The sequence below is a fragment of the Fistularia commersonii genome, chromosome 19 (genome assembly GCF_037954325.1).
Source record: "Fistularia commersonii isolate RoL2024-O1a breed Wild chromosome 19, RoL_Fcom_v1.0, whole genome shotgun sequence".
NCBI lineage: Eukaryota > Metazoa > Chordata > Actinopteri > Syngnathiformes > Fistulariidae > Fistularia > Fistularia commersonii.
Window position 1 is genome coordinate 5,234,808 of NC_141302.1, and position 26,514 is coordinate 5,261,321.

At 40.3% G+C, this 26,514-nt stretch overlaps 1 protein-coding gene across 2 annotated transcripts in view; it reads right to left on the minus strand.

Annotated features, from left to right (window-relative positions):
- stim2b (stromal interaction molecule 2b) overlaps window positions 1-26,514 on the minus strand; it is a 44,029-nt gene that overhangs the window by 3,784 nt on the left and 13,731 nt on the right. For both annotated transcript variants that reach the window (XM_086166510.1, XM_086166509.1), the window contains exons 2-9: window positions 19,102-19,232; window positions 8,903-9,014; window positions 7,841-7,952; window positions 6,133-6,248; window positions 5,851-6,028; window positions 5,518-5,695; window positions 3,081-3,242; window positions 1,365-1,465 (exon numbers count right to left, since the gene is read on the minus strand). In XM_086166510.1, coding sequence (XP_086022636.1) covers window positions 1,365-1,465; window positions 3,081-3,242; window positions 5,518-5,695; window positions 5,851-6,028; window positions 6,133-6,248; window positions 7,841-7,952; window positions 8,903-9,014; window positions 19,102-19,232 — 1,090 coding nt within the window. The remainder of the gene's footprint in view (window positions 1-1,364; window positions 1,466-3,080; window positions 3,243-5,517; window positions 5,696-5,850; window positions 6,029-6,132; window positions 6,249-7,840; window positions 7,953-8,902; window positions 9,015-19,101; window positions 19,233-26,514) is intronic.

Sequence of the window (26,514 nt, forward strand, 5' to 3'; positions counted from 1 at the left end):
TTTCTGTTACAAGTTTTTAAACATGGTTCCTCACTGCTGTTGTTCTTCAGTACAACAATTTACTTTATTATCTTGAAACTATCAAAAACAACCAGCTACAGTATGAGGAATTTTAATTTACTGGAGAATAACAAAACCAGGGATGCATCTATATGAAACATCCAGCTAAACATCTGTTTGTATTCTACTATTGAAAAGATATGAATAAATCAGCTATGGCATACAAGCAGTCTAAGCACTATGTTGAACATAGAATAAAATTGAATGGAGAAAAAAAAAAGTTAGTAAAGTAGTTAAAAAATAGTTTAGGACAACTCAGTGGGGGTTCAAATTCATATTGTATGCACTTGGAATTTCAAAGGGATGTAATAGATGATATCAAATTACCATATTTTTCGGACTATAAGTCGCACTTTTTTCATGGTTTGGCTAGTCCTGCGACTTATACTAAGGTGCAACTTATCTATTAAAATATATACCGCAATTTCACATGTTCATAATTTTCACATTGACTGATGCAAGAGTGCCCTCTAGGCTTGTGTGCCAGTGTCTGCTACTCCTACTACTGTACCACCTGTATTACGGAAAATTTTAAATTTAAACACCGACTTATAAAGACAACTGAGAAAGACAAATGCACCCAAAAGGAAAATCATAGTCTGCAGATTACAAACTGCAAGTATTGAAACATGCAAACAGTAATCCAACACCAGACAGAAAGTTTGGAGTCCAGTGCGACTCATATTTTTTTCTTCTTCATTATGCATTTTTTTGGCTGGTGCGACATATAGTTCAGAAAATAAGGTATATAATATCAAACAGACTGTAGACCTCAGTAAATGAAGCAAATCCACAAAATCCTCCTGTCTCATAGTCATGACAAAATGGATGACTCACTCACTTACAAATAGTAGTGGATAGAGATTCATTTGTATTTAGTGTTGTGGATATTTAAAAAAAAACAAACATTAATTTTAATGAAAACCTGACAGTATAATGAAGTTTTTAAATCAGAAAATAATAAAAGCAAAATGAAAAAAAAGCATAGACTTGCATAGATGGAAAGATATATGGTTGATACACTTAATATACACAGCTGCGGCAAAAACAGCTAATTTCAATGCTCCTGTTTTAATAAGAACCCAATTTGACATGAGCAGGTATTCAATTTGACACAAGAACCTTTCTTGCAACATTTACAATCAAGGACACACATTACTACAATGCAATGAATGGAGCTGGTCGAGGACAACTGAAGGAATTATGTGGTGTACAGCTATGGGCCAACTGGGCGCAACACATGGGAAAGTCATTAAAAGTCAAAGAGCGCTGAACCAGCTGGGTATCTTCCTGTGTGTTCTTACTTTGCTTCCAGTATCTTGTGGTCCACCTCATCCAGTGATGAACTGTGGGCAACATGAAGAGTTCCAAATACAGAGCTCCGCTTCTTTTTTATTTTTTCCGCCTGAAAAGCATCAACAGTAGATTTTAAAAAACAATTTAGACCAAAAATGTACCGGTTCCGCTATGATTCACATCGGGGGTGCCTAAGGAGCCCATTTAGGTGCTATTTTTGGAACAAACACATTTTTATATCAGGAAAAAATAGCCCCTGGAGCACGAAAATATCATTATGTGACCAAATAACCCCTCATGACGAATAAAATTCTGAAGTATGTTTGCAGTTCTGGGTACGAAAAGGTCAGACAGATAGCAAGTCATAAGAGAACAGGATAATAGAGCGGTCAGGAGGAGAGAATTTAATATACCCCGCATCTGTGTTGCCTGTCAGCAGTCAATTTCAAATTTGGGCAACGTTTACACCAAAGTCACTGTGTTAATATGAATGGTTATGAAGGACATGCAGTTTATTATTTCAATGTTATATTCCGCTTATACTGATTAGAAAAGAAAATTATATAAAAAGCAAGTTTCCTCCTTGGCCAATGCAGCTATATTAAAACCTTTTTACAATATTCCACTGTAAAATTTGAGCAATAGCTTAAGTCCAAGTCAAAGTCAGTTTTATTGTCAATAGCGGTTAAAGGAATTAAAAAAAAGACTCTTTCGATGTGAGACAAATTAGCACACAGCAAAACCACAGCAAACAGACACAGACACACACACACAAACACATACAGTATATACACATTGATCGTGTTAACACACTTTATCCTGTGCATCAAATACTAAAAAGTATCAATTATATTGGCTTAAAAAATTAAACACTCGTTTTGCCCAAAAGCGAGCATACGGGTGAAAATGCAAACACTGCTGGTTAAACGATTCATAATCTTATTCCAGGATAAACACACAAAGGGAAATGCAATAAGACTCTTAAGTTAAAATGCAAATTATGGTTAAACAGCGCGCACACTCCTACAGGGCAAATTTGTGGACAATTTAGAAAAAAAGTCATATATTGGGAGGAATTCTCAACCCTGATTTAAGAAAAAGTTTTAAAAGTTAAGTGCCGAGACAACAAGAGGAGCTCTGGCATCTCTAACCACAATTTAATTGCTCTTTTACCATATATAACAATGAAAAGTTACAGTAACACTTTCAAATCATCCCATATTACAAGTAATTTTCAGCACTTTGAGTGTCGAATAGCATCAAACAGATTTAATGAAAACATTATGATTGGTATCTCAATATGAATTCTGAGAATTTCTGAAAACACGATGTGGATGTTCTTTCAAATATTTACTACTGCATTTCTGACAAGCCAAAGGAAAACAGTTTATCATGAATTTATTTCGCCCCACATTTTCTTTCTCAATGTACAGTATCTGCACTGTGTTGGTTTGAATGTTTCTTAAAAATGAGTTGAGGAGGAATGATTTAAAAAAAAAAGAAAAAAAATTCTAGCTATGACATTTCTGACTTGAATATTATATATTTTTCTTCCCAAATTTTGTATTTGTTGTTGTATATCTCAAATTGTATTGTTTGTTATTTTTGTCTGTTGTTTACAGTGTTTTTTTTTTTTTTTCTCACTACTACTTGTACTGTGTCTCCGATTATCAAATTTCCATGTTGTGGGCCGAATAAAGTATCACAACACAATTCAAGTTCACCTCCTCCTTGGCGATGCAGAGCTGGAACTCGGCGCTCTGCTTCTTGATGTTGTAGTACTGCACCTCCACCTCGTGTGTGAGCTGGAGCCATTTTTGCAGGGCTTCAGGCACCGAGCGCTCCGACTGCATCTCCTTCTCTGCTCGCTTCAGAGCCTTGCGTACCTTCACGTAAGGAAGAGAGTGCACTCGGGGATTAGGGGGCCAGGCTTGAATTGTGCGTCAAATATTTACAACATTTCACATGAAAAGTCAATACTGATCACCGAATTTGAATATGTGGTGTTAGCTGTTAACAGGAAGTGATTTTTTTATGAATACAAACAGAGAAATGACTGACAGGTATTTACATTTAGAAAAACCAATATTAGAGGTCTTCTGTTTTTGAACTGACATGCCAAATTAACCAATTTACACTTATAACTTGTAATTTCCCTCAAATTGTCTGTTTGAATATTACATCTTTAAGCAGTTTGACTAAATGGCTCATGTTTTTACACCAATTCATAGCATATTGAACTACAATTGACTTTGGAGGGAACCAGTTATTGCAGTTATACAATTCCTTTGCGGCCTTAAGTGAGGAAATAAGAAAGAACTATTCAAAACACAACACTGGCTTTTTTGCTAATTATTGTATCTTTGATTATATTATGACCTAAATTTATATATTTTTTTATGTTTACTTTTGATTTGTTTTTTTGCTCACAGTAACCTTTTATCCTATATTAGTATCTTTTCTAACACAAGGGTTTTTGCTCGCAGATGTGCTTTGCCCCAAGATGGTGCTTCTCTCCCCCGTGCTGTTTCATCAACAGCAAGGGATTTGAAGGGATTACTGACTAATTGTATGCGTCTGTCGACCTGTTTACAACAAGCATTAAAAGGCATCTGGAATGATCGGATCAGACGCGGGGCAGTTTTCAGTGCAGGTGTAAACACACCCGGGACCCACTGAGTTCCGATCTCTCAGATCCCGCTCGGAGGCAGCCTGAACCAAATTTGGCGACATTCTTGTTCAAGTGTGAACACAAATGCCCCCTGGGCCACACTGACAGACCCAGTAATCCTTGGGATTATCCCCCCTCTCAGCAGAAAATATGTGCACATTCATGCAGTAAATGCTGCGATTCATTGTTTTCACAATGAAGAAAAAAAGAATTATTACAAACCTCAATGGATATACGGTGTCTGGCTTTCTCCTTCTTTTCTAAATTTCTTTGCAAGCCTGTCTCCCCTTTCCAGTGATGTGTTGTTTTGTGTGTATGTGTTTCTTCTTAAACTTATAAACAAATGACATTCACTACTCTCTTGTTCTGGTTGGAAGTAAATTTAACTCAATCCCAAGTCAATATCTGCCAGCAATGATCAAGTCGGATCCTCTAATACACCTGCCATCTTTCAAGAGTCAAAAGGTCAATGGAAATTTAAACAGATGTGTTGTATAAACCAATTTCAAGCATAAATTGTAAATGAGTAAACATTTTGAGAAGACATGTTCAATGAGTGGCCTATAATGAAAACGTGAAGATGTATGAGATAAATCACATGTTCACTGCGGAGGCACACAACTGGTTTTAATGACAGGTAGGAAAAGTCAAATATGCAGAAACCCTAAGGGTTAAGAGATTGTGGTTTTATGAAACTGACAAAGAATCCATAAATAATGAAGACTGCGTGTCTCCTCTCTCGCTATAATGGAGATGAGTAACGTACAAAGCATACATGGATCACTGTAATGGAGACAGGTTCAACAGGCTCATGTGACGCAAAAGCACATTGTTTACTGGAACAGAGCGGAAGGGTTTCCCTTCTGTCTTTTGCAAATCATGTGATCTTAGTCGTCGAACCGGTCTCTACCACAAGTCTCTCAGCAACTTCTTTTATCTCAATAGAGAATAATAAGTATAAATTATTATTATTTGGATTTATACTGCACATATTGTACAGGATATACTGTACATGCTTTGACTTTTGTTTTGTTCAGCGGGTAGTGCCAAAAAACGTTCAGAATAGTGGAATAATATTTCGTACATTCTTTTTATTCAAGGAAAAAAAAAATGCTTATTTGCACACAGGGTGAGTTTTTTTTCCAGTGAAAATAGTCAAGAATCACCAGGTTGCAACTGGATGTATCATCCGTTATCATGCGGCTCTATTAATCAAATGATTTGCAGTGGCAAATTTGTGTTATTTCTATTAAACAGGGGAAAAATGATTTACTACTGAGACCTATCCTGTTTGAAAATGCAACATTTTTCTTCCCCCTTCATCCACCAGTCAGTATCGACTGTCCTTCAGTTACTTACATCTGGACAGCACATCATGTGCAAACTGGCGGTTTTACTGCAGCTAATCCTGATTACATTCTTACTGGAAATAGAACCTCTCCTGCTGGAGAACCACGGGATTCCAATCATTTAATACGGGTGACCCTCACCTGCACCAGCTCCTCCTCTGCGTACTTGAGCCGGCTGAGCTCGCACTCGGCCCCCTCACGCAGCTCTCGAAGCCTGTGAGCCTCCCTTTTGGCTCCGGTGATCTCATCCCTCATTTTGAGCTCCAGGTTCTGCTTTTCCACAGCTACTGTCCGGTTTTCCTCCTGAGCCTTTTCAAGCCTGCGACACCGGAGAGAAGATGATGTCTCGACACAATTTGGTCTGATATTCAATAAATAGTAATGCTACCGTGTTTCCCTCATGGGAAAGTAAGCAATTAAAAACCTAGATCCTCTTTCTCTATGTCCACAAATTGACAACTGTCTTTCGCTCACCGGCTCTGCAAGTCTAGGAGACTTTGCTCCGCATTTTGCAAGCTCTCCAGGTCCTTCATCATCTGAGAGATGTGGATCTTACTTGACTTGTTCTGCACATAAGCAAACCAGCAGCCCCCAACGCCAATCACTATGGAAACCATTAGGACGAAGTCTTTCATCCAGTTATGTTGTGGACCTGTAGTAAGCATGAAAGAACATTTTTGGTGCAGGAACTGAAGTATTGAAGTTGAAGTTAATAGGGATTAAACAGCAGATTTTTGGAACAGTGCGTGTACTTACGGAGAGGGGGGCCAAAAAGCACTGCGTCTAGTGCCTTTAGATTTAATTTTTGTTTATGCCGCTGGTCTAATATCTTCAGCTGCATCGACATGAATGACGGCTCATTCGCCGCTATTCTGAAAAGCAGAGAGTAAAAATCATTCATGATTTTTCTGTCTGTTTCTGTCTTTCTGTCTAAATAAGGACATGGAGTTATATTTCCATCAGTCCTGCTGCTGGGAAAAACAGTCTGTTAACATCTGAACTGTAATCTGACCTAAATATCTTATGTACACAACTGGTCCTATCTGTCTAATATGCAACAGATCTGTTGTGTAGCACTAGATATTGATATCCCTCGATAAATCCATACTTAAGACACTGATCAAGATTTAAAGAAACAAATTTATTAATTTAGAAAAAGTGTGTCATGAAAAGCAATTTCATTTGCTTTTGTTTAATACTGTTGAGCATTTGACTAATATCTATGTGCAAGTATCTTGACACTCCCCATTTTGGAGTCTGGATAAAGCACAATGAACTAGTCCTTCTGCCAGCCAGTAAAACCCTTGAAAGTATATACTGAAAAATACCCTCTTCATCAGTCGCCGAGTCCAAGTAAAGAGAAAAGTAAATTGTATGGTCTAAATAACAGCACAGTTGTTGTTATATGTTGGGAATCAGGATGGAAACCTTGTTGAATTGGAACTTAATACAGCTCTGTGTTTTTATTTTGCTGCAACAATATTCTTTACCGCTTCAAATAAAAAGCCTTACAATGGGCTGATGAATTGCTGCATTAGGGGTGTCCATGCAGGCTGCAGGATGTGATAATAATGTGTGAAGATCAATCAAACACAGATAATTATTGGGTTTTTCACCTCTCCCACGAGGAGTATCTGCAATAACCCCACCATCTTAGCCGCTCTGACAATATGGCAGCCTGTGGAAACTGTACCTCTTCGCTGTGACATCACGACATGAGTCAGCCACCAGTGGCTCACTGGCGTAATGTGAAACCCCTAATTAACCCCACACACACGCACACACACTCTCTCCTTCGTCTACGATGTTGTACATGCAGTTTGAAGCGAGTCACACTCCACAAGTGTCCCACCGACGTCTGAGTTTCTGCTGCCAGCGCTCATATTTCTTTTTTTTAATTTCCTCCTGACAGCACTATCAGTAGGATTTCTCGATAACAGTTGGCCCGGCACGTAAAGTTACAGCCATTTAGAGATTGTAAGAATGGTCGCAGTTTGGCTTTGAAAATATCACTCTCATCCTGGCAGCGGTGGTGTTGGAAAAAAAACAAATGTGAACAACAGATGGCAAACTGATATCACAATGTAGACACAAAGCCAGAGAATCCACTCTGTCTGGAGGAGCGGTGAAGCTCCCCATTTTTTTCCTTTTTTAAATCCCCCAACCTGTGCTGCCTTTTAGGACCAGCAGTGGGCAGCATTTAACAGAGTAATGAAAACTAAAACCAGCCTTTAGGCGTTGCAACAAAGATTTTTTAGAAACATCTCTCCTCATAAACACACTTCACCGGTCGCGACGCAAAGCAGAGCAAGAAATATCTAATTAGTGGCACTAAAATGGCGCTGAGCAGTTGCTATCAAAGTGCAGGATAATACGAGTATGTGTGTGTCTCATTAACAGTGTTAACTGTGTTAACTGTGTGTGTGTGGGGCGGGGGGGGGGATGCTTCTGCTGCTTCACTAACCGTGGAAGGGTGTTCCCTGTGACCCGGAATTCCCGGAAGTTCCTCTCGTACTGGGGCAGCTCCACTGACTCTTTCAACCAGTGCACCGTGTCCTCCATGGTCCAGTTGTGGACTGGTGGAAGAAAAAGGGGAAGAAAAATGACCTTTCAATACTTCAATACTGTGCACAGAAGAGAAGCTAATACACAGGCAGTGGCTTGGGACAGGGCTGGGCTACGTGAAAAATAAAAGCAAAATTGGAAGTGACATCACAAATCAGACATAGAGATGTATAATTGCGAGAGCTGTACATTCAAAGAGGTTGTAGAGGTTTCTTTATCATGAATTTGTCCCTGATTTTACAGGTAATTTCATGCAACCGCTTGCTTATTCCTTGCTGACATTTGCAGTGCCTCTGAAATTTTAGGGCTATTTTTTTTATGTATCTATTTCACATATTTTGAAGGGAATCTCTAGGCCTTGCATATATGATAAAGATTGCACATGATTTTGAGTGTGTTAACTGGAAAAAACAGTATCAATTCTTCTTTACCACAAACTTTAAAGTATAACATGAAATGCAAAATACTCTTAAGCAACCTAATATTTGGAATTGAAGGTAAACAATGACTAACACTTCCTAGAATTCTGTATGACTTCCCTGATTAGCCTTTAGCCATAAAGTAAAGCAAATAAAACAGTTCATTCTGGTCATCAGCCTCTATAGTGTTGATCTGCTTTAAGTCTCCTTAAAGAACTAAACCATGTGATTTTCAGCAATGCCATTGGTGTATGCTTGAGTCTGGGGCCACACATTACTGAAACATATATGGTTTATTTGCTCAAGAACATGCTACTTTACCTCTATGCAGCCTGAAGGATATTGATACTGTGGTGCAAAACCTTCAACAAGCAAAATGGTGGATATTGCGCAAAACCAACACATGCAGTGAATTCAAAGTATTTCTCTACTTCATTACTGCTTGTTTTCTCAACTGCAATCCAGCTTGTCCTATAGTTTCCTGTTTTGCTAGTCTGACTTTACACAGGGTGACACATGGATACGTCTGTTTGGGTCGTTACCCTCCGAGGTCTTCCATCCCCTCCACAGCTCCTCCACGGTGATGTGCTGGTCCTCACGGTGTAGGTTGCTGTGCTTGTTGGTTTGCTGCTGCTTCATATCTTCGATTATGAACTGGAAAAGACGCAGAGGAGAAACAGGTTTGCAGAGTTCACTTTCAGGATTTTATAGTAAGTCTTCAACCTGCACACTGTGTGTGTGTGTGTGCATGCGTAAAAGTAATCTTAACTGAAGCCTCAACTATTCTCCCTGGCAAAATCTCACACACACACACACACACACACACACACACACACACGGTCTCTTTCTAGTCTACTCTCTCTTTTCACTCTTTTTTTCTTCCTTTTAGGGACTTCGAAAGAGAAAGGGAATCATGGTAGAGGCATCAGTTCCACCTGTACGTGTGTGTGTGTGTGTGTGTGTGTGCGAACATGCACACACACACACACACACACACACACACACACACACACACACACACACACACACACACACACACACACACACACACACACACACACACACACACACACACACACACACACACACACACACACACACACACACACACACACACACACACACACACACACACACACACACACACACACACACACACACACACTCTGGCTGTTCTCCTTTAGTAGCTTGGAACCTCATGCCCCTGCAGAGAAAGCCACAGCTAACAAACCTACCAAAGACTTACCAGCACGCCAGCAGAATTTACAAGGATCGTGGCCAACGACCAAACACACAGTTTAGATATTGTGTGTCTTTGACAAGAGTCTATAATTTCCCTGTAATGAATGAATCTTTCCTATCTTGATTATGAATTAGCCTTTAACTGAACTGCAGTGAAACATAAACCCCATTTCAAGCAGCCCAAGCTGGCCGCTTGACCGGAAGAGGACTGTGCACGTCCTTGCAAAGCTCCCTGAGATGGACCACACACCAGCCCTGCAACTTCGGTCAGACTTGAAGATACTCGACGTTTTAATAAAAGACAGCCACCAGAGACTTGGCCTATGGGCGGGTTGGGTCGTATAATAACTCAGCTGGTGCAGCATGACACTAAAACAAATTCTTTGCATTGTTTAAATACAAGACGGCTGCTAAGGGGGATGAGCAACATATTTTTCATGTTTGAGTAATAAAACCCCACTGTGGCCCAGAGAAGCTGAAGAAGAAGAGCCAGCTCTCCTGACACCTCACGTGTATTAAAGTAACTGTCTGTGAATGAACCTGACATAGGTCGGTTAAATGCATGGCAAGATTGCAAAGTAAGACAGGACAAACTGTACTTATTCAATTCCCGGGGGAGACTAAGATGAAAATCTCAATATTGCTTTTTCTCTTTGTGATTTATAAACAAAATGCAGCTATTAACATGAACAATGTCGGACGCACAAAACACATCTCTTTGTTGCAAGAGCTTTGTTTTCAATCTTAAGTCGTTAAATTATTTGTGAGTGAACGGAACAAAACCTTCCCTACCTGTGGGGGTGACACATAGAAGATCTGATTTTTTTTTTTTTTTTTTTTTTTCATAATTTGGGCGGCTTGTTTTGCCATGCTTGCAGTATTACTGCTTTGCGATGCAAATCACACTCTAGTGCCCTTAGAACAAGTAGACATAAACCAAGAATAATTACCTTGCCTTTCCATCATGTTTTCGTCTTCTACTTTATTCAATCTGTATGTGTCCCACCATGGTCTTGAGAATTATTGGTCTAATATAGCAAAAAATGCCAGTCATCTTTTCAGTGTAAATATACCTGCAGCTCCTTTGTTGACACCGTGGAGTACTAATAAATATTTTACATATATTTACAATGTAAGTTAAGTGGTTGGAAAGAAAAAGGCACACTAAATTGCTGCTAAGGGACACATATAGAGGATCTTAACTGCTAGAAACATGAGTTAAGTTTCACTTTTTATGAAAATTTAAATTAACAAGGGGGATATCAATTCCCCAGCTTTCAACCTAAGGGTGATAAGTCGGTAACTGAAAGCACAATAACCTGTGCACATACACACATCAGCAGCAAATAAGAGGTATAACACAATCTGTACTCTGAGGAATACATAATACAGAATATCAGTAAAGTACAGATATAGTACAGAATATCCAACTGCCATTATGGAGGAAAGCTCTTCATCACGACATGGGGTTTGCCTTTTCTTATTTTTTTGCATTTTGATCATTCGACCTTCCTCCTCTTTTCCTTTGGGTTGCTCCCTTCAGGGATCAGGGGTCACCACAGCAAATCATCTGCCTCCATCAAATCCTTTTCTCTGCCTCCACTTCTCTCACACACCACTAACATCATGCCCTCTTTCACTCCATCCATAAATCTCTTCAGTCTTCATCTCAGCCCTCTGTCTAAATGTCCAAACCATCTCAGCCTGACTTTATCTCCAGAACCAATGCTGTCCCTCTGATGGGCGCAAACCTGATCCTATCCATCCTCCTCATTCCCAAAGAGAACCTCAACGTCTTCATCTCTGCTTCTTCTATGCCACTGTTTCTAAAGCAGACAACATCGCTGGTCTCACAGTTCGCAGGAATCAAATCTGGCTTTGACAAGGACAAAATCTAGCTTGGTAGCGCATTCTTTTACATTAGCCCTCAAAGTACTGAACAACATTATCATGATGCACATGTGGATGCTGTGACCGTCTGTTCCTCACATCTCCATTGTGTGCAAGCAAAGCGTGAAGTGCCTCAAGACTGACATTGGCAATCTGGTTGTCGAGAGGCTGACGGCTCCAATGTTCCCGCTAAATGAAAGAATTATATCCTGGCACAGAAAAATTCGCCCACCACGATGAAAAACCTGAAAATGTCCTCTGTGAGGATGCCTTGCACACATTTTTGCATGTAATCAGAAATTGGAGATATTTGGAGGGAGTGGTTGATGCATGTCCATTACTGGAGCAAATATCTAACATGTTTTACATGATAAGGATTATAGAAACAATGACAGAAATTATATAACGGTATTCATGGCTAGAAAATCTCAAGAATAATAGACAGCACAGATCTCTTGCATTTACAGGAATGTGTTTGTTTGTTTTTTTTGACAATGAATAAAAATTTACCAGTTTTCTCCTGTTGATAATAGTCTAATAATTTGCTCGGAAATGTTGACTTTGAGGAAAAGTTGTGAAAACATCAGCTGTGTCTCTTGTTCACAAGTAGCAACAAAGACATTATTTACAAACAACAATAAAAGTGCCCATGAAGTGATGGGAAACTGATTAAAAATCATAGATATCCCCTGAAAAATCAACATGAATCAACATTTTGAATCAAGTACTTCCATGATTCTGGGTGGACAGCTATTAAGCATAGTTGTGTTTTGTGTCTGGCACGTGATGCCACAGCAGATCACTTGATATGTGATGATGTCACTTAAGGGCTTTCTCAGTGTTATGACAACAGTTTGTATCTCCAGCCTCCTCCAGATAGCCCCAGACTGCAGAGAAGCCAAGTGATTAGATGACTATTGCCACAGAAAAAAAAGAAGATGACTCATGTACTGAAAAAAAGGGCGCTTGAGCCAACACACTCCATACTTCAGTATTTCTACACTTACAGACACACACACACACACACACACAGGCAAGCTAGCCGATCACAGAATGAGAATGACACAAGGCCAGAAACAGACGCACTCAGTTATCAAACAAAGGCATATTTGTTCATGTCAGATTCCACATCACGGGTGGGAGGGGTCTGACTTGCAGATGCCTCCCATGAGCCTCCGCTCTCTCCGGCTGTACCTCCACTCTTCACGGGAGTGTTTCTGAACCCGTGAAAAAAGCCAAGGCGACCCATTTCCTTTTGAAAAGATGTTATAGATGCCACCGCTTACGTCCCATCAATGCCACTATCATTCTAAATTTAGACATAAAGTACCTGAAGCGGGACTAGTGTGTTACGCATATTGATCCTAGGCTGTTTGAGCAGCGGGACTATCACTCATTTAATTAAGACCTTCCATGCTTTGACTTAAGGTTTAAGATATTTAGGTTTGCTTCTCTCTTTCAAAGAATTGTGCTTTCGTCAGTGTAGATGGCTTAAGAGAGTGTATTAACTAACAGTGTTTCATCATTTCATCTAACCCTTCAGGGTATGTGAATGGGACTATCTGTGGTTAGATATTTTTTTAATAATAAATAATGATAATTTATCCTTTATTAATCCCTCATGAGGAAATTCATCCTCTGCAATTAGCCCATCATGGATGAACCATGAGCAGGTGAGCGGTTAGGGGTTCAGTGTCTTACTCAACAACACTTCGACACACTAGGAGGAGCTAGGAATTGAACCAGGAGTGTTTGGTTACAAAGACAATCGCTCTACCTCCTGTGCCACGCCAACCCTGCGATAAATAAATGATGTAACAGCAAACCAAAAACGGAGGGGACTTCTTCCAAGGTACACAAATTTACCTTGAAAAAAATGTTTGAGGCAGCCTTTGTGCCGTCTGTATCTTAGGTCATGAGACTGACTGAGCGCATTTCCAAATATTTAACCACATCTCTGATGTCTTAAAAGCCTGTAATCCACGGTTAAGTCAACGGCCTCTTGTTGGAAGAGGTTGGTAAGGAAAACAAAAAAAGATTTTTCAAGAAAGGCTTTCCTTAGACAATTCCTAGACAGGTCAACAAACACCTTGGCAAACCCTCTTAGAAATACTTTGAAAGTTCAGGAAATTATTCCTATGTTGATACAGACACTTTATAAGCCTCTACGAATTTCTCTCGCAGATACCAGCCTAAACGAAAGAGAGAGGTGTGTAAAGATGTGCTGCAGGGCCGGTCCTGCTCGAAAAACACATGCATGCAGACAAACATACCACCACCGAAATGCAGTTAACGTACCGTAATTGCAATTTCAAAATGACACAATACAAGCTCGGGGGTGCCTGTGTCACTGCCCCTCTGAGTTTCCTCGGTCACAGACCTCCAAACATGGCCCAAAAACAGGAAGTGTTCAGCAGGACTGCAGCGGGCCTCAGTACGTAATAAAATTATCTCAGTCGTCAAGTTGGCCAGACTATAAAAGTGATTAGATTTCTTTATGGCACACATCATCCCTCATTTGGGCTGATGAGACAGAAAGTGGAGAAATGTTTGATTTACTAACAGAGCTGGCAAAAATTGATTGCGGGGAACCAACTCAGGTTCAGTTGAAACATTGAAAGTATAAATCATTTCACTCAACCTTATTTAATCATTAAATTACCAAGCAATACAGGTCTGTCTTGATTATAAAAACATGCCAATTTCACTACACATAAATTGAGATACTTGTGTTTGTCAAACAGTAGACTAATAATTCTAGTGGACAACTACCTGTGAAGAAAACGTGGCAATACTTTTTATGACTTAAGCGCCGCCTCGTTTGCACTTTGCATGAACTAATGTAATGTTTACACGTACGCACGCACATACAGCGGTTTTCTTTGAGTGAAGTGAGTCAAGAGGACCGCACTGCATGGATTGCGTCGGCAAATTAAGCACTTTGCGGAAGATCCTGTTAATGTGGTGACAAAAACTGTGGCAACTGCCGTCAGTGACTTGGAAACCTGGGCATCATAAGTGTTTGTGCTTCTTAATCTGTGTGTGGGGATGTAATCTGTACGCCTGGTGTTTACGTGTGTGTGTGTGGCCTAATTTTCCTGTAACATAGCAATGCTGATTGTTGTTAAGGAACCCAAAAATTTCTGACCAACAAAATGTGCAAAATGTACATTTTAGTTGTTCCATGGCATTGATAAGGGTCAGTCCATTATCTATGAATTTGAAATAATATTGCAAGAGCACAGATGACAACACAAATCTTTGGAAAGCTTACATAGACACACACACACAAAAAATTTGAGCTCCTTCACTCATATCCGTCCCTGGGTCCCATGTTTGCCAACTACTGAACTTCACCCTTAATCCTTGACTCACGGCGATGCCTGTTAATCGAATGTCGAAATGAGTAACAGGGAAAACTGAAATATCCGTTTATTTATTATCTACGCTGATTATCCTGTATTCAGGGTTGCAGTGGGACAGCCTTTCCCGGCTGTCTTTGGGTGAGAGGTGGTTTCACCATGGCCCAGTCATCAGACAATCACAGGGCCACATATAGATACACAACCATTCGCTTTGTCGTTCATATATCACATTGAAACACAGAATCAGTCACTCTTTCATTTACACACAATTTAGCCTTCAATGAACCTGCTGCTCACAGCAGGAAGGACCCTGGTTCAATTCCGACAGGGGACCTTTCTGTGTGGAGTTTGCATGCTCCCCCCCAGTTCTCCGGTTTCCTCCCACAGTCTAAAAACATGCAGCAGGTTAATTGGAAAAATTGGGAAAATTGCCCAGATGTGTGAATGAGAGAGTAAATGGTGTTCTGTCTGTATATGCGGTCCTGTTGTGAACTGGTGACCAGTCCAGGGTGTACTCCGCCTCTTGCCCGAAGGCAGTGAGGACAGGCTCCAGCATCACCCGCAACTCTGAGTAGGATAAGTGGGAGACAATGGATGGCTGGATGGATGAACCTGCAGCATGTTTTTGGGCTGTGGGAGGAACCGGAGGAAACCCACGCAGACATAGGGAGAACATGCAAACCCTACACAGAAAGGCCCCACTGTCAAAATCAAAACAGGAACCTTCTTGCTGAGAGGTGGAAGAGCTAACCACTGTGCCGCCCCACCGGAAATGTCTGTCCTAATTCTCAAAAGAATAATCTCAAGCATACCGTAAATACATTTTATGACATGAATATTATCAAAACCATTGAAAGGATTTTTTTTTTTACAACACCACAAACATAGTTCTGATATTTTTACAATCTTATCGTTTCATGCATTTTGAAAAAATAGCGAAAGTGAATTTCAAGCGCAATCGCTTCAGTCATCAAAAAGGAAGCAACTCTAACCTCCTCCTGCAGGGCGGTTACAGATGGTAAATTGTGTCCACAAAAAAGTTTGTTTTGTTTTTGGTGTTTATTTTTATTTACTATACATTTCAGTGTCTGACAAGATCATGGCAGGAATCCCAGCAGAGAGGTTTCTGTTTTTATGCTGGCACCATCCCTCGGTACCTGTGTTGTGCTGTACAGGAGGTGTGTTCTGGGATGTTTACAAGAGACACTGCCCTAAATCTTATCAGACCTGAGCATTTACTGAGAGGAACTTCAAGAGAAAATTTATTTCCCGAGTCAAGGCCAAACATTTATCTCTCTATGTGGATGTGGATGAGTCACTTGAATTTGAATGGTGTCTCTATTTATTTGACCCAGAGCTACGAAGAGCAGAGCCCGGGCTATTGAAGAAACATACTTTAACTCTTCATCCTTCCAAAAACTTGCATGTATTTCAAAAATTTTCTTTTAAATCAATATCACCAGCCACTCTGTTACAAGCCCCTGTCAGTTTGTGTTTTTTTCCCTATATGACACGCATGTCAGGCATTCTCAGTTGCAAAGCTCAAGGCTATTATGTTGTAGAGCTGACCACTACATCAATCGGTCTCACAAATTTCAGGATATAGTTGCCTGGAGAAAAGAGGAAGAGGGAAAAAAAAAAAACAGGAAGTGCCAGGTGAAAACAAGAGGGGAGGGAACAGCAAGCAAAGTGACCTGATATATCATTACCCTGCGGACACCCCCCTCTCTCCAAGACCCCTTCACCCCTCATAACTGCCATCACCTTCCGACCCATCCAAGAAGAAGAGGCATTCACATTTTGGTACATGCATCCCAAAATGGAAAAATTACCAGTGTGGAATTTACAATGTCCTGAGAGGAAGAGGTAAGATTGTTCATGGATACTTGTGATATGTGAGGGTTATGCTTTATAAAACAGAACATGGGGAGAGGGGTCTCATTGATGTAAACCAAGGGCCTTGCAGTTTATTAAGTTTAAGAACATGGATAATCCGGCTGCCTTTGTTCCTAGTTTTTAGCTCAGTCTCTTAAGCCTCATATACACTGTGCGATTTAGGGCAGCCTCAAAGGGAAAAAAAAAAGATAACACATACTAAACATAGGGATTATATAACATAGAGTCGGCAGTACTGGGTTACACTATGAAAGCCATTAAAGATGGCAGCTATCAAGGCTTTGCATGCAAATATAGCCCGTTCTTTCATAATGTTGATGTAATGTTTTGCATTTTGAGTCCCTATAACATTTTTTAATTCTTATTGCGGTTGAATTCTGTTCGTGTGCAAAAGTCTTTTTTTTTTCCTCTCTAACTCACACTAATATAAAGCTGTTCTCTCAGTTATGATTCATGTGTGATAATTCAACTCCATGTGGCTTTTCTTTAAGCTCATGGTGCAGGATTTTGACCCATTCCATCTGGCAACACTGACTGATTTTTATTCTAATACCACTAACAGTCAAAGATGTTCACTCACATCTCATTGTAACTGTGAAACACAGTTGGTGTTGTACAGCCAGTTGGTGTTCTAAGTGGTGCAAAGGATGATTTGCATTTATCAAAAGTAATTAAAAACTTTTCTAGTGTTAGCATAATTCATTTTTTTTTCTTTTTGCATGACCTTGAGAGCCATTCAAATCTCCACAAGTGTTAGAATGAACTGACCGGGAGAAGCTTTTTCGCACAGCTTTGCAGTTCACCTAACAGAGAGGGACAAAAGATTCAATTTGCACTCCTAATCCCACAACTCAATCTAAACAATCTTACTACCAGACTGCCAATAATTAAAAGGAGAACGCAGGAGGTTATGAAACCCAACTCTGCCCGTGACTGGAGTCTAAAGAAGAAGCTTGGAAATGATCAGTGATGTGTTGCGGCCAAAAACAACTCCGGAAAGAAACAGACACCATTCATTGCCCTTATAAAGACAAAGGGCGAAAACAGGGTAAGGGTCTCTATGCAACGCACTCAGATACAGTACATACAGACATCAGTGATACATGCTCAGACACATATCTCCTTAATATGGGCCAGGGGCCAGTTTTAACACGGCAGCTCTCAGGGGTCTTGAGACAGAACTGAGGAGCACGCAGAATCCAGCTCTCAACTGAGGCGCCACAGCAGAGCTGCCGGGTGAAACTGTTTTTTTCAAGGTTTCCCCGGCCCACTCCACAGCGCACGCACGCACGCACACAAACAAAATGTGACCGTGGTCCCGAGAGGATTCTTTAAAACGTAAGCGATGTCGCTGATTACAAGGAGTCACACGGGGCATGCCAGGTCAGAGTGCTCTCAGATGTCAGCCATAGCCTCCTAGTCACTTACAGAAACCTACCCGTTCGTCACACACACACACACACACACAGGAGGTCACATACACACCCAGCTCATACAACCTCAATAACTGACACAAGAGCTCAAAAACAATTCTTTTGCAGTCTCATTTAATACTTAAGTGGAAAACTGAGATATATCAGGCAAAATCCCCTCCTGCTTTTGGTCTGGGCTGAAGTGCAGTCTGTCAGTGTCGGTCAGAAATGTCCACAATGACAAGAAAGAATTAGCTGAACATTAAGGGCTGTGTTACCATGCTTGGAATGCTGATGCCAACATGGTGTGTCAGCGGGTGACAAATATCACAATCATCTGAATTTCAGATTGGTGAGCAAGCCTTCAAACAAGTATTCTGATATCAAACAAGTATACAAACAAGTATTCTGATATCAAAAGTTAGACATTTGCAAGGTTTCTCGCTTTAGCTAGTCACTTTTCTAGAGGAGGTGACATGAAAAATGATTGATAAATGAAAACATAAGTTATAGCTCGTATTTTCTCTATTGTTTGACTTGCTACTAAATAATTACTATTCAAGTACGTCTGATTTCCAATAAAACAAAACTTGAATATCCATTAAAAATTTAACTATATTTCTATGGCATAAAACATAAAATAGATGGGAACAAAACTGTCGTGACTGCAACCTCTGCTGATGTTTTCACAATAAAAAAAAATCCAATAATGATATTTACTTAGTGGCACTTATAAATATGTTACACTGGAGGTTGTTATAATATATTGCTGATTCTGTTGAGTAGTCTTTTAACAAACTTAACTGAAATACATTAGACGGCAGAAGTAACGGAGTACATTAAAAAGTTGTCACATTTTAGTTGAAAATTCAAGTATGTTTGCATCTCAAATATGCTTAAAACCAGCAACAGCTTTGGAAAATTAACTGAGCTCACCTCCACACTCTCGTTGACCTCTATCCCGCCGTCGTTGTCGTCGTCGAGCTGCTTGTGGATATGGCGCAGGGCCTCCAGGCTGAAGCGGTCGGCGTCGCTGATGCACGGCGGCATCACTATCAGACAGGGGTCTGCAAGGGGACAACAGGTTTGGGTCAGAAAGGCGTGGACGGACAGGGGACTTCCACTTAGCATGTTTCAAGCAGATTAGAAATTAGAATTGTTCCCTACTGTTGTGGCATTTTCATCTTCCACTGTCTACTATTACATCTTACATTTTCAGGACTTGGTACTGCCTAGTTTATTTGAAGCAGTGAAGTAACATGTTTTTCTGCAAATATATATATATGCACACTCACATTAATATACACATTACTCACATTAATCCACATGTGCATACATACATATACATTAGCATAAATATATATAAACATACATACAGGTATATATACACACATACATATACATACATGTATATGTCAAGGTAATTTAAACCTCTGCCTCCTTTTGTTTTTGCCCAGTCTGTTTTGCCTGTTTTGTGGTTTTCACATGAACGTCATTTCTTCGTAGTTGGAAACTATTCCTGACTTTTGAATTTTGTGACTCCAACTGTCGCCTGAGGGCGAATCACCAACCCTCATCAACCAGGCTTATCCAACTCAACCACTCGCCTCCTTGTTTAACTACAAATCAAAGGGCAAAAAATGACAGAACACCCCTGACAGGGGCCACTGTCATCCCAGAGTTCCCATGTATTTCTGATTATATAACCTTGCAAGTCACTTTGTGATGCAGACCATGACAATGATATCCCATCAAATTTAGCAGATTACTTTATTGGACTTTTCACTTCTTAGTTCGTGCTGCGATTCTTAAGTAGATCATTAGTCTTTTTTTCTTTGAATGACTTTAACTTTCACCTACGGGGAAAATAAAATAAAATCCCCATATAACTCCTTAGTTCAACTTGCAATGCCTACCAATTTTAAATATGTGACCGGAAAAAAAACCCATCTATTTGTCCATTCGTAATGAACGCTACATTATTAGAAGAAATGCCTATATTTTCACATTCACTTACACATAGAGCACAACATCAGTGAAATCTGACCACTTTAGTCAAGCCATCATGGATGAAACATGATGGAGCAGCGCCAGGGGAGCAGTTAAGGTTTCACTGTCTTGCTCAACAACATTTCGACGTGCTTGGAGGAGGACGGGAATCGAACTAGGATTGTCTAACCCCCTGAGCCACGCCCCGCCCCAGAATCTGCCCAAAATCAGCAATGAAACCTCTGAAGGACGGCTGAATATCTAAGACCTCTGTGAGTCACACCTGCGTTGCTGTAAACAAATAGGATGGGAACACTTTGGGTATTCAGATCTGCTTAAAGACACATCACACAGAATAAGTAGCTGATGGAGAGCACTACAATTGATCAAACTGCATTTTTCTATGGGTAAGATGACATGCATTTTGTTCTGACAGCCTTGCCAATTTTCAGCCTGGAATAACTGTGCAATCCCCGTATTCAGGGCACAGAAATGAAATAGAATCATCAAAATCACTTCGAAACTGGCATTTTAACATAAACGCATTGCATAAGTGGACCAGCATGGTCCTGCAAGACAGTGTGGAGTGTTGTTGTCATCCCTGGAGCACCCATCAGGCATCGCACCCTTGTTTTTATTCAGTCCCCCTCCCGTCCCAATGGGAAAATGAGCCCATTACACCGGCCCTACAAGCAACAGACAGTCTGCGCTGGCTGGGTGCCATACTGCCTCAGTGGAGCCACATAACACACGCACACACACACACACGCACACACACACGCACACACACACGCACACGCACACGCATATTCGACACATTCTTGCACACTGAAAAATTTTACAGTATTTCCCCTAACAATCCTTAACACAAGACTTAATTAAGTAGATTTACGTGGAAGGTATCAAATAAAAATAGGAAGCTGTAATATTATAATATTAAAGCTCAAGCAGCTTGTAAAGCCTATCAGTCCAGCTCAGCCAGGCATTGGGCTGGCTCAAAACAACAGACATTAACACTATGTTCAACATTTTGAATTATTGGCTAGTTAAGTATAAAATTTGAGGACCGAAAGGTAATGGAATAGCAACAATTGTTTTTATCTGTTTTCAATTCTAAAGTGCTTCAAGGCAAAGGAAAAAACTAAAAAAATCATCTTTAAAGCAGGTCTTATAGATTAGGTGATACACTTTGCGAAAAAAAATCATAGCGAAAGACTGGATATCACTTATCCAGTTAACTGGGAAAACAGGAAACGAGAAAAAAAGTTAGCGTGACTCAGTCGAAGCCTAAAGCCACACATCGAAAGTTGGAAACAAAAAGACCATCATATAAAATAATTACAGTCTCTCCGTTGGGCCTAAACCTGCTGTTCAATGTGCTCTGAACATAAATAATGGAATTCTTTTCTGGAGAGAAAAAAAAATAAAACAGCTTATACTGTCAGAACAGTGTGACGGGAAATATTAGTGGTTTTGGAAACCGTAACTTTTCCAAACCAAGATACCGTATACCAGAAAATGGCCCCTGTCTAGCCGGGACAAAACTGAGCTAACGGAGCAAACTAAGCTAAACTGAATGTTGACTGAATCCTCCTTGTATTAGATGACCAATATGAGAGGGGTCCCATAATAATATGAATAATAACAATAATTACAAAAAGAAGTACAACAGACTGACTTTAAACACTGACTTTAAGACTTTTAGGCACCCGTGTGTATGTTCACTACATTGTATACGTGGCACTGTGAAGATCTGTGTGAGTATTCAATGTAGTATCTGTTTCCTCTGATAAGACTTCACATGTTAGTTATGGAGTCGCCACTTTGCAATGTCCAGAAGGAGCAGAAGGGGACATTTGATTGGAGATGAGCCTGGGCTAAGTTTGGATAAGGGGACACTGGGGAGGATGTCAATCTCAAATGAAGAAAGCGGCAAAGGCAGAGGACTGACAGGGCTGAGCCTCGCAAGTATTGGATGGCCAGAGGGATGGATAAAATGCTAGAGGCTGGATGACACAGTGATCATTTGTTGTGTGTTAACAGATGCAGCGGAATCTGTTTCTACATCTGTTGACATTATGCTTTGGTAGGCCCTTGACCTCTTCATCAGATATTATACTGTACACCTACAACACTGCACATTGCAAAAACTATACAAGGCAAAATCAGCCAGTGAAACTGAGCCACTTTCTCTAGTCATCTTCTCAGTAACAAAGACACTGGATCTACACACACGTCTACAGAGTGCAGTAAACACAATCAAGTAGATTCAAAGCAAAGGATGTCAAGAAAAGGCGAGATCCAGTGCAAGTATTTCTAGCGCTACCAACTTTTTGGATGTATAATGCACTGAGCCTTGAAAGCTGTTTACCTTACGACTTTTAAAAGAAAATTGTAGGGGAAATTTGAAATCAGTATCTTTAAATTTGTCACTCCAGAGTTGTGGACCCGAAATACACAAGGGCGATCCCTAAATCGCTTCACAGCATCTATAGCATTTATCAACCACTCGGAAACTTTGAGCTGTTTCATAGTTGTTTCAAAGGCCCTATACAAATAAAGGTTGATGGATCAAGTGGCCTCTCACCAAAGTTAGTCTGTGTCCTGTCAAAAAAAATACATCTGTTACTTAAGAACAAGTTACATAACATATTTGCTTAGCTCTCGGGGGCAGTTTACAGAGGCTGATGTTTGCAAGCATGCATATGCATTTGGATGTTTGGTTATTTCAACAAGAACACAGCTCAAACACATGCATTTGACATACGCCCCAGCTCTCAAATGCGTGAACCCAGGCACTCGCGCACACACACACACACACACACACACACCACTCCATATCCTATCCGGAGTTCCACTTTAACTCAACTTTTGCAAAAACATGAGAACTGAAAACAGCATTGTGCTATAAACAACTTTCCTACGATGTTGATCTTTGTTTTTTTGTACTGTCATTTCGATAATAGTGCCCTCATTCTGTTTTGCCTGTGCCCACAGAAGCCTTTGTGAGACGACTTCCTTTCTGAAGCTGGGAGAGAAAAGATAATTCTAAGATTAAACAAAACAAGACGAAAAAAGCTGTCATTTGTGGTGACAGTATTTAGGCTGGGCCACCTGCTGTGAAATTCACAAATGTGACAGCACAAGCCTTGCGTTCCCAGGTGTCCTCTTTTTCATGGGGTTTGAGTATATTTAGGGATGCTCGTGAGTACTACAATAAGAAACCATGTGACAGGAAGTGGCCGTTGATGACCCTGACCATTCTGGGGGGACTCACGCAAAATCAAAACAGCCGGGAAATGCGGTCCCAAAAGATGGCAAAATTGGAAAGGACTGGGCTATTTTTAACCCATCAGGCTTCCAGTTGTCAGGATGTAAAAACAATGGCAGAGGTCTCCCTCGCTCACACATACCCAAACAGATGTTAAGTACACACAGCCATGCACACGCATTAGGCAAATACAAGCTGGAAAGCTATAACACTGTAATTCATTTTGCTATAACTCAAAATGCCTGCAAGCTGTCGGGGGGGGGGGGGGGGCATCAGGTTTGGTTCAAAAGAATCCCGATAACAAAAGTGTTTAGCTGTCAGTTGCTGCCTTTAAAGTAAATCCCAGCACTTCAAAATAAGTTATGCAAAATATACCCATGTCATTAAGAGGGGGTCTGTCTCTATTTTTGATACTTGGTAAGTGACAGGAGAAGCGGCCATGGAGGTGTGACGCTATGTTTAATGTGTCTGCAGTGACTTCTAGGGGCTTCCGTTAATGTGATTTCTTGTGACAAGTCTATCAAGTAGACCTGGATTTCTAACCCATTATGGTATTACAGGCCCGCAGCCTGTTCAAACCCATGAGTGCTACGTGTTCACTAAGAGCCAAAGAATTGGTTTGATATTGCGCCTCAAAAGTAAAGCTTTGTCGAACTTTCTGATTTCAATATGTTTAACACGCCACAGTCAGACCGACCAATCCTCATTTTCCTTCCTCTTTGACACAAATCGGAGGAATCATGAAAGTCCGAGCAGCAATAAAATAAACATAAACATAAAAACAAACAACACACATCTCCTGAGGTCTGGCCAGTGTTCCATGGGGTGATGCGCGGACTGAAGGGTAACTTGGCCAAAATCAAAACTCAGGAGTCCATCACTCAATCATACTGGCTCGCCAAGCAGCTATGTTAGATTGCTGTAGACCCAGAGAGAGAGCACTGTCGGGACCGTCACCACTACTGCTGTGACTGTTGAGGAAACGGAGCCTTGGTAATGCAAGAGGTTTCCTCCTGAATATATTCATTCAAATATCAAAATATACATTAAAGTTTCTAGTTTTAAGCAGACACAAACTCCAATTTTTAATATGGGTGTGTTTAAAAGGCAGATGAAAGTAGGCGGTCAAAAAAAAAAAAATCATGCCAGCTCTCGAGCCTGAACTCAGCGAGAGGTCTGACAATGCTTTGTTCTGTGTTGCAGAACAGAACAAAGTGAGCTGAGCCCCATCAGCTAAAACTTCTGCATTTTTAATGGCAGACTGATGTCCAATTTGGGAGAATTAGAAAACTGAAGACTTTCTATTTTCTTTGCTTTTTGATTCTACCTCACTTAAATTCCAGTATATTTCACCTTACCATAAGTGCTATAATTTATTTCCTCGATTGGATGCATTCACTCGTGGTCAGGTTGAAGGGTGGAGGGGATGGGTGGGTGTCAATCTGGCCTTATGTGAACCATCAAATAAACCCAATGATAATAGAGCAATGAAAAACGAGTCGACAATCCTTAAGGACCTGCACAACAAGCGGGACTTATTGCATGGGGAGTCATGGCTCCTGTTCCCACCAAACTTTGTCCATGAAATGCTGTTGGACACTGCGGGCCTGGGTGCCACTTATTGTGCACTCAAATGCTTCTGTGTAAGAAATATTCAGGACTACTGGCTATGCATAATAGTGTTACACAACATCCTGCAGGCTACACACTGAGCACATTTTGAGTCTCCGCAGAGAAATTATTTTAGTGCTGTAGTGATCACAAGACAATGAAGGGACTATACTTCAACTACCGAAAAAAAAAAAAAACAGCCAGCACTCACACAAAGCACAGATAGGTGAAAGTATTGCCACATAGAAATGTTAAAAATAGTAGGATTTTATGCAGAAATGGCAAGATAACAGGATTATTCGGTATCATTTGCACATCTATTTAAGATATCCCTGTCTTCCAATGTTAAGTAGTGTAGCACTGGCTTTCATTCTAAAATGCCAAGGTTACTATTCTTCATCAGTCACTGACAGAGAAATTGGATCTGCTGTTTCTTTCCTCAGTTGCCCCTGTATTAGACAGAATGATGGGCGTGAATTTACCTTTGCAGTCTAAACTGTTTAGGGAATATATCCAGCCTATCCTCTTTCACTGAAAGAGAGAGAAGCTTTAATAAACACGGGCTTCCTCTACACTAAGTGTCCCACTGCTTTATCATGGAAAAATAAAACAGAGTGTTCTTTTGCCACCGGCCCAAGCGGACCTTTCCCTACTTCTCAAAGGACAAAATCACTCATATTATTAAAAGGTAGAAAAATGATTTTAATTGTCTTTCGGAACTTGCAACACAGCGGTGTAACTCAAGCATATCAATGGGCTAGTAACAGTAACATTGTTTTAACGATGGGCACATAAAACAAAAGCATTAAGTGATGAACTTTCTGATATTTTTTCAAAATGTACTTATAATTCACTGATTAACACTGTTTTTACACTTGTAATGTTTGTCTTTGTATTAGAGACTTCAGTTATGTTGCTGGTGGACAATCTATCCCTGCATTGTAATTATAATAGTCTATAGTGCACTTTTAGATTAAGACATACTTGGATTTGTAATAATCCATGGTCTGTAAATAGTTGCCAATAACCTGATCTTGGCTCAAGAGCCAGATTAAGTACAACAGTACGGGGGGCATGGAATTATGATGGCACGATATGATGGGTTTGATATGTAACCCTTGGGAGACGAGCAATCTCCTCTTATCCGCAAGCTGCTTGACATTTCTCAGCATGCTCGACTATTTCCTGCGCTCACACGCTCTCAAAAACACACATACACTCTATTATTTCAATCTTTCAAACAGACGATATATATGTTACAGACGATTTAGAAAAACACAAGCGTCTTAGATACTGCCAGATTTAGCCAGACTTTTGGGTGTGATTAGACCTTTTCCATACACATTTTGGCTTGGCTCGGTCAATACGGTTTGGCACATCCGACCAGCGTGGCAGGGATTTTAATTTCCGTTACAAAAAAGGTCTACCAGCTTCACAGTGTTTGCAAAGAATCATCAATAAAATTCCTACAAGATTGT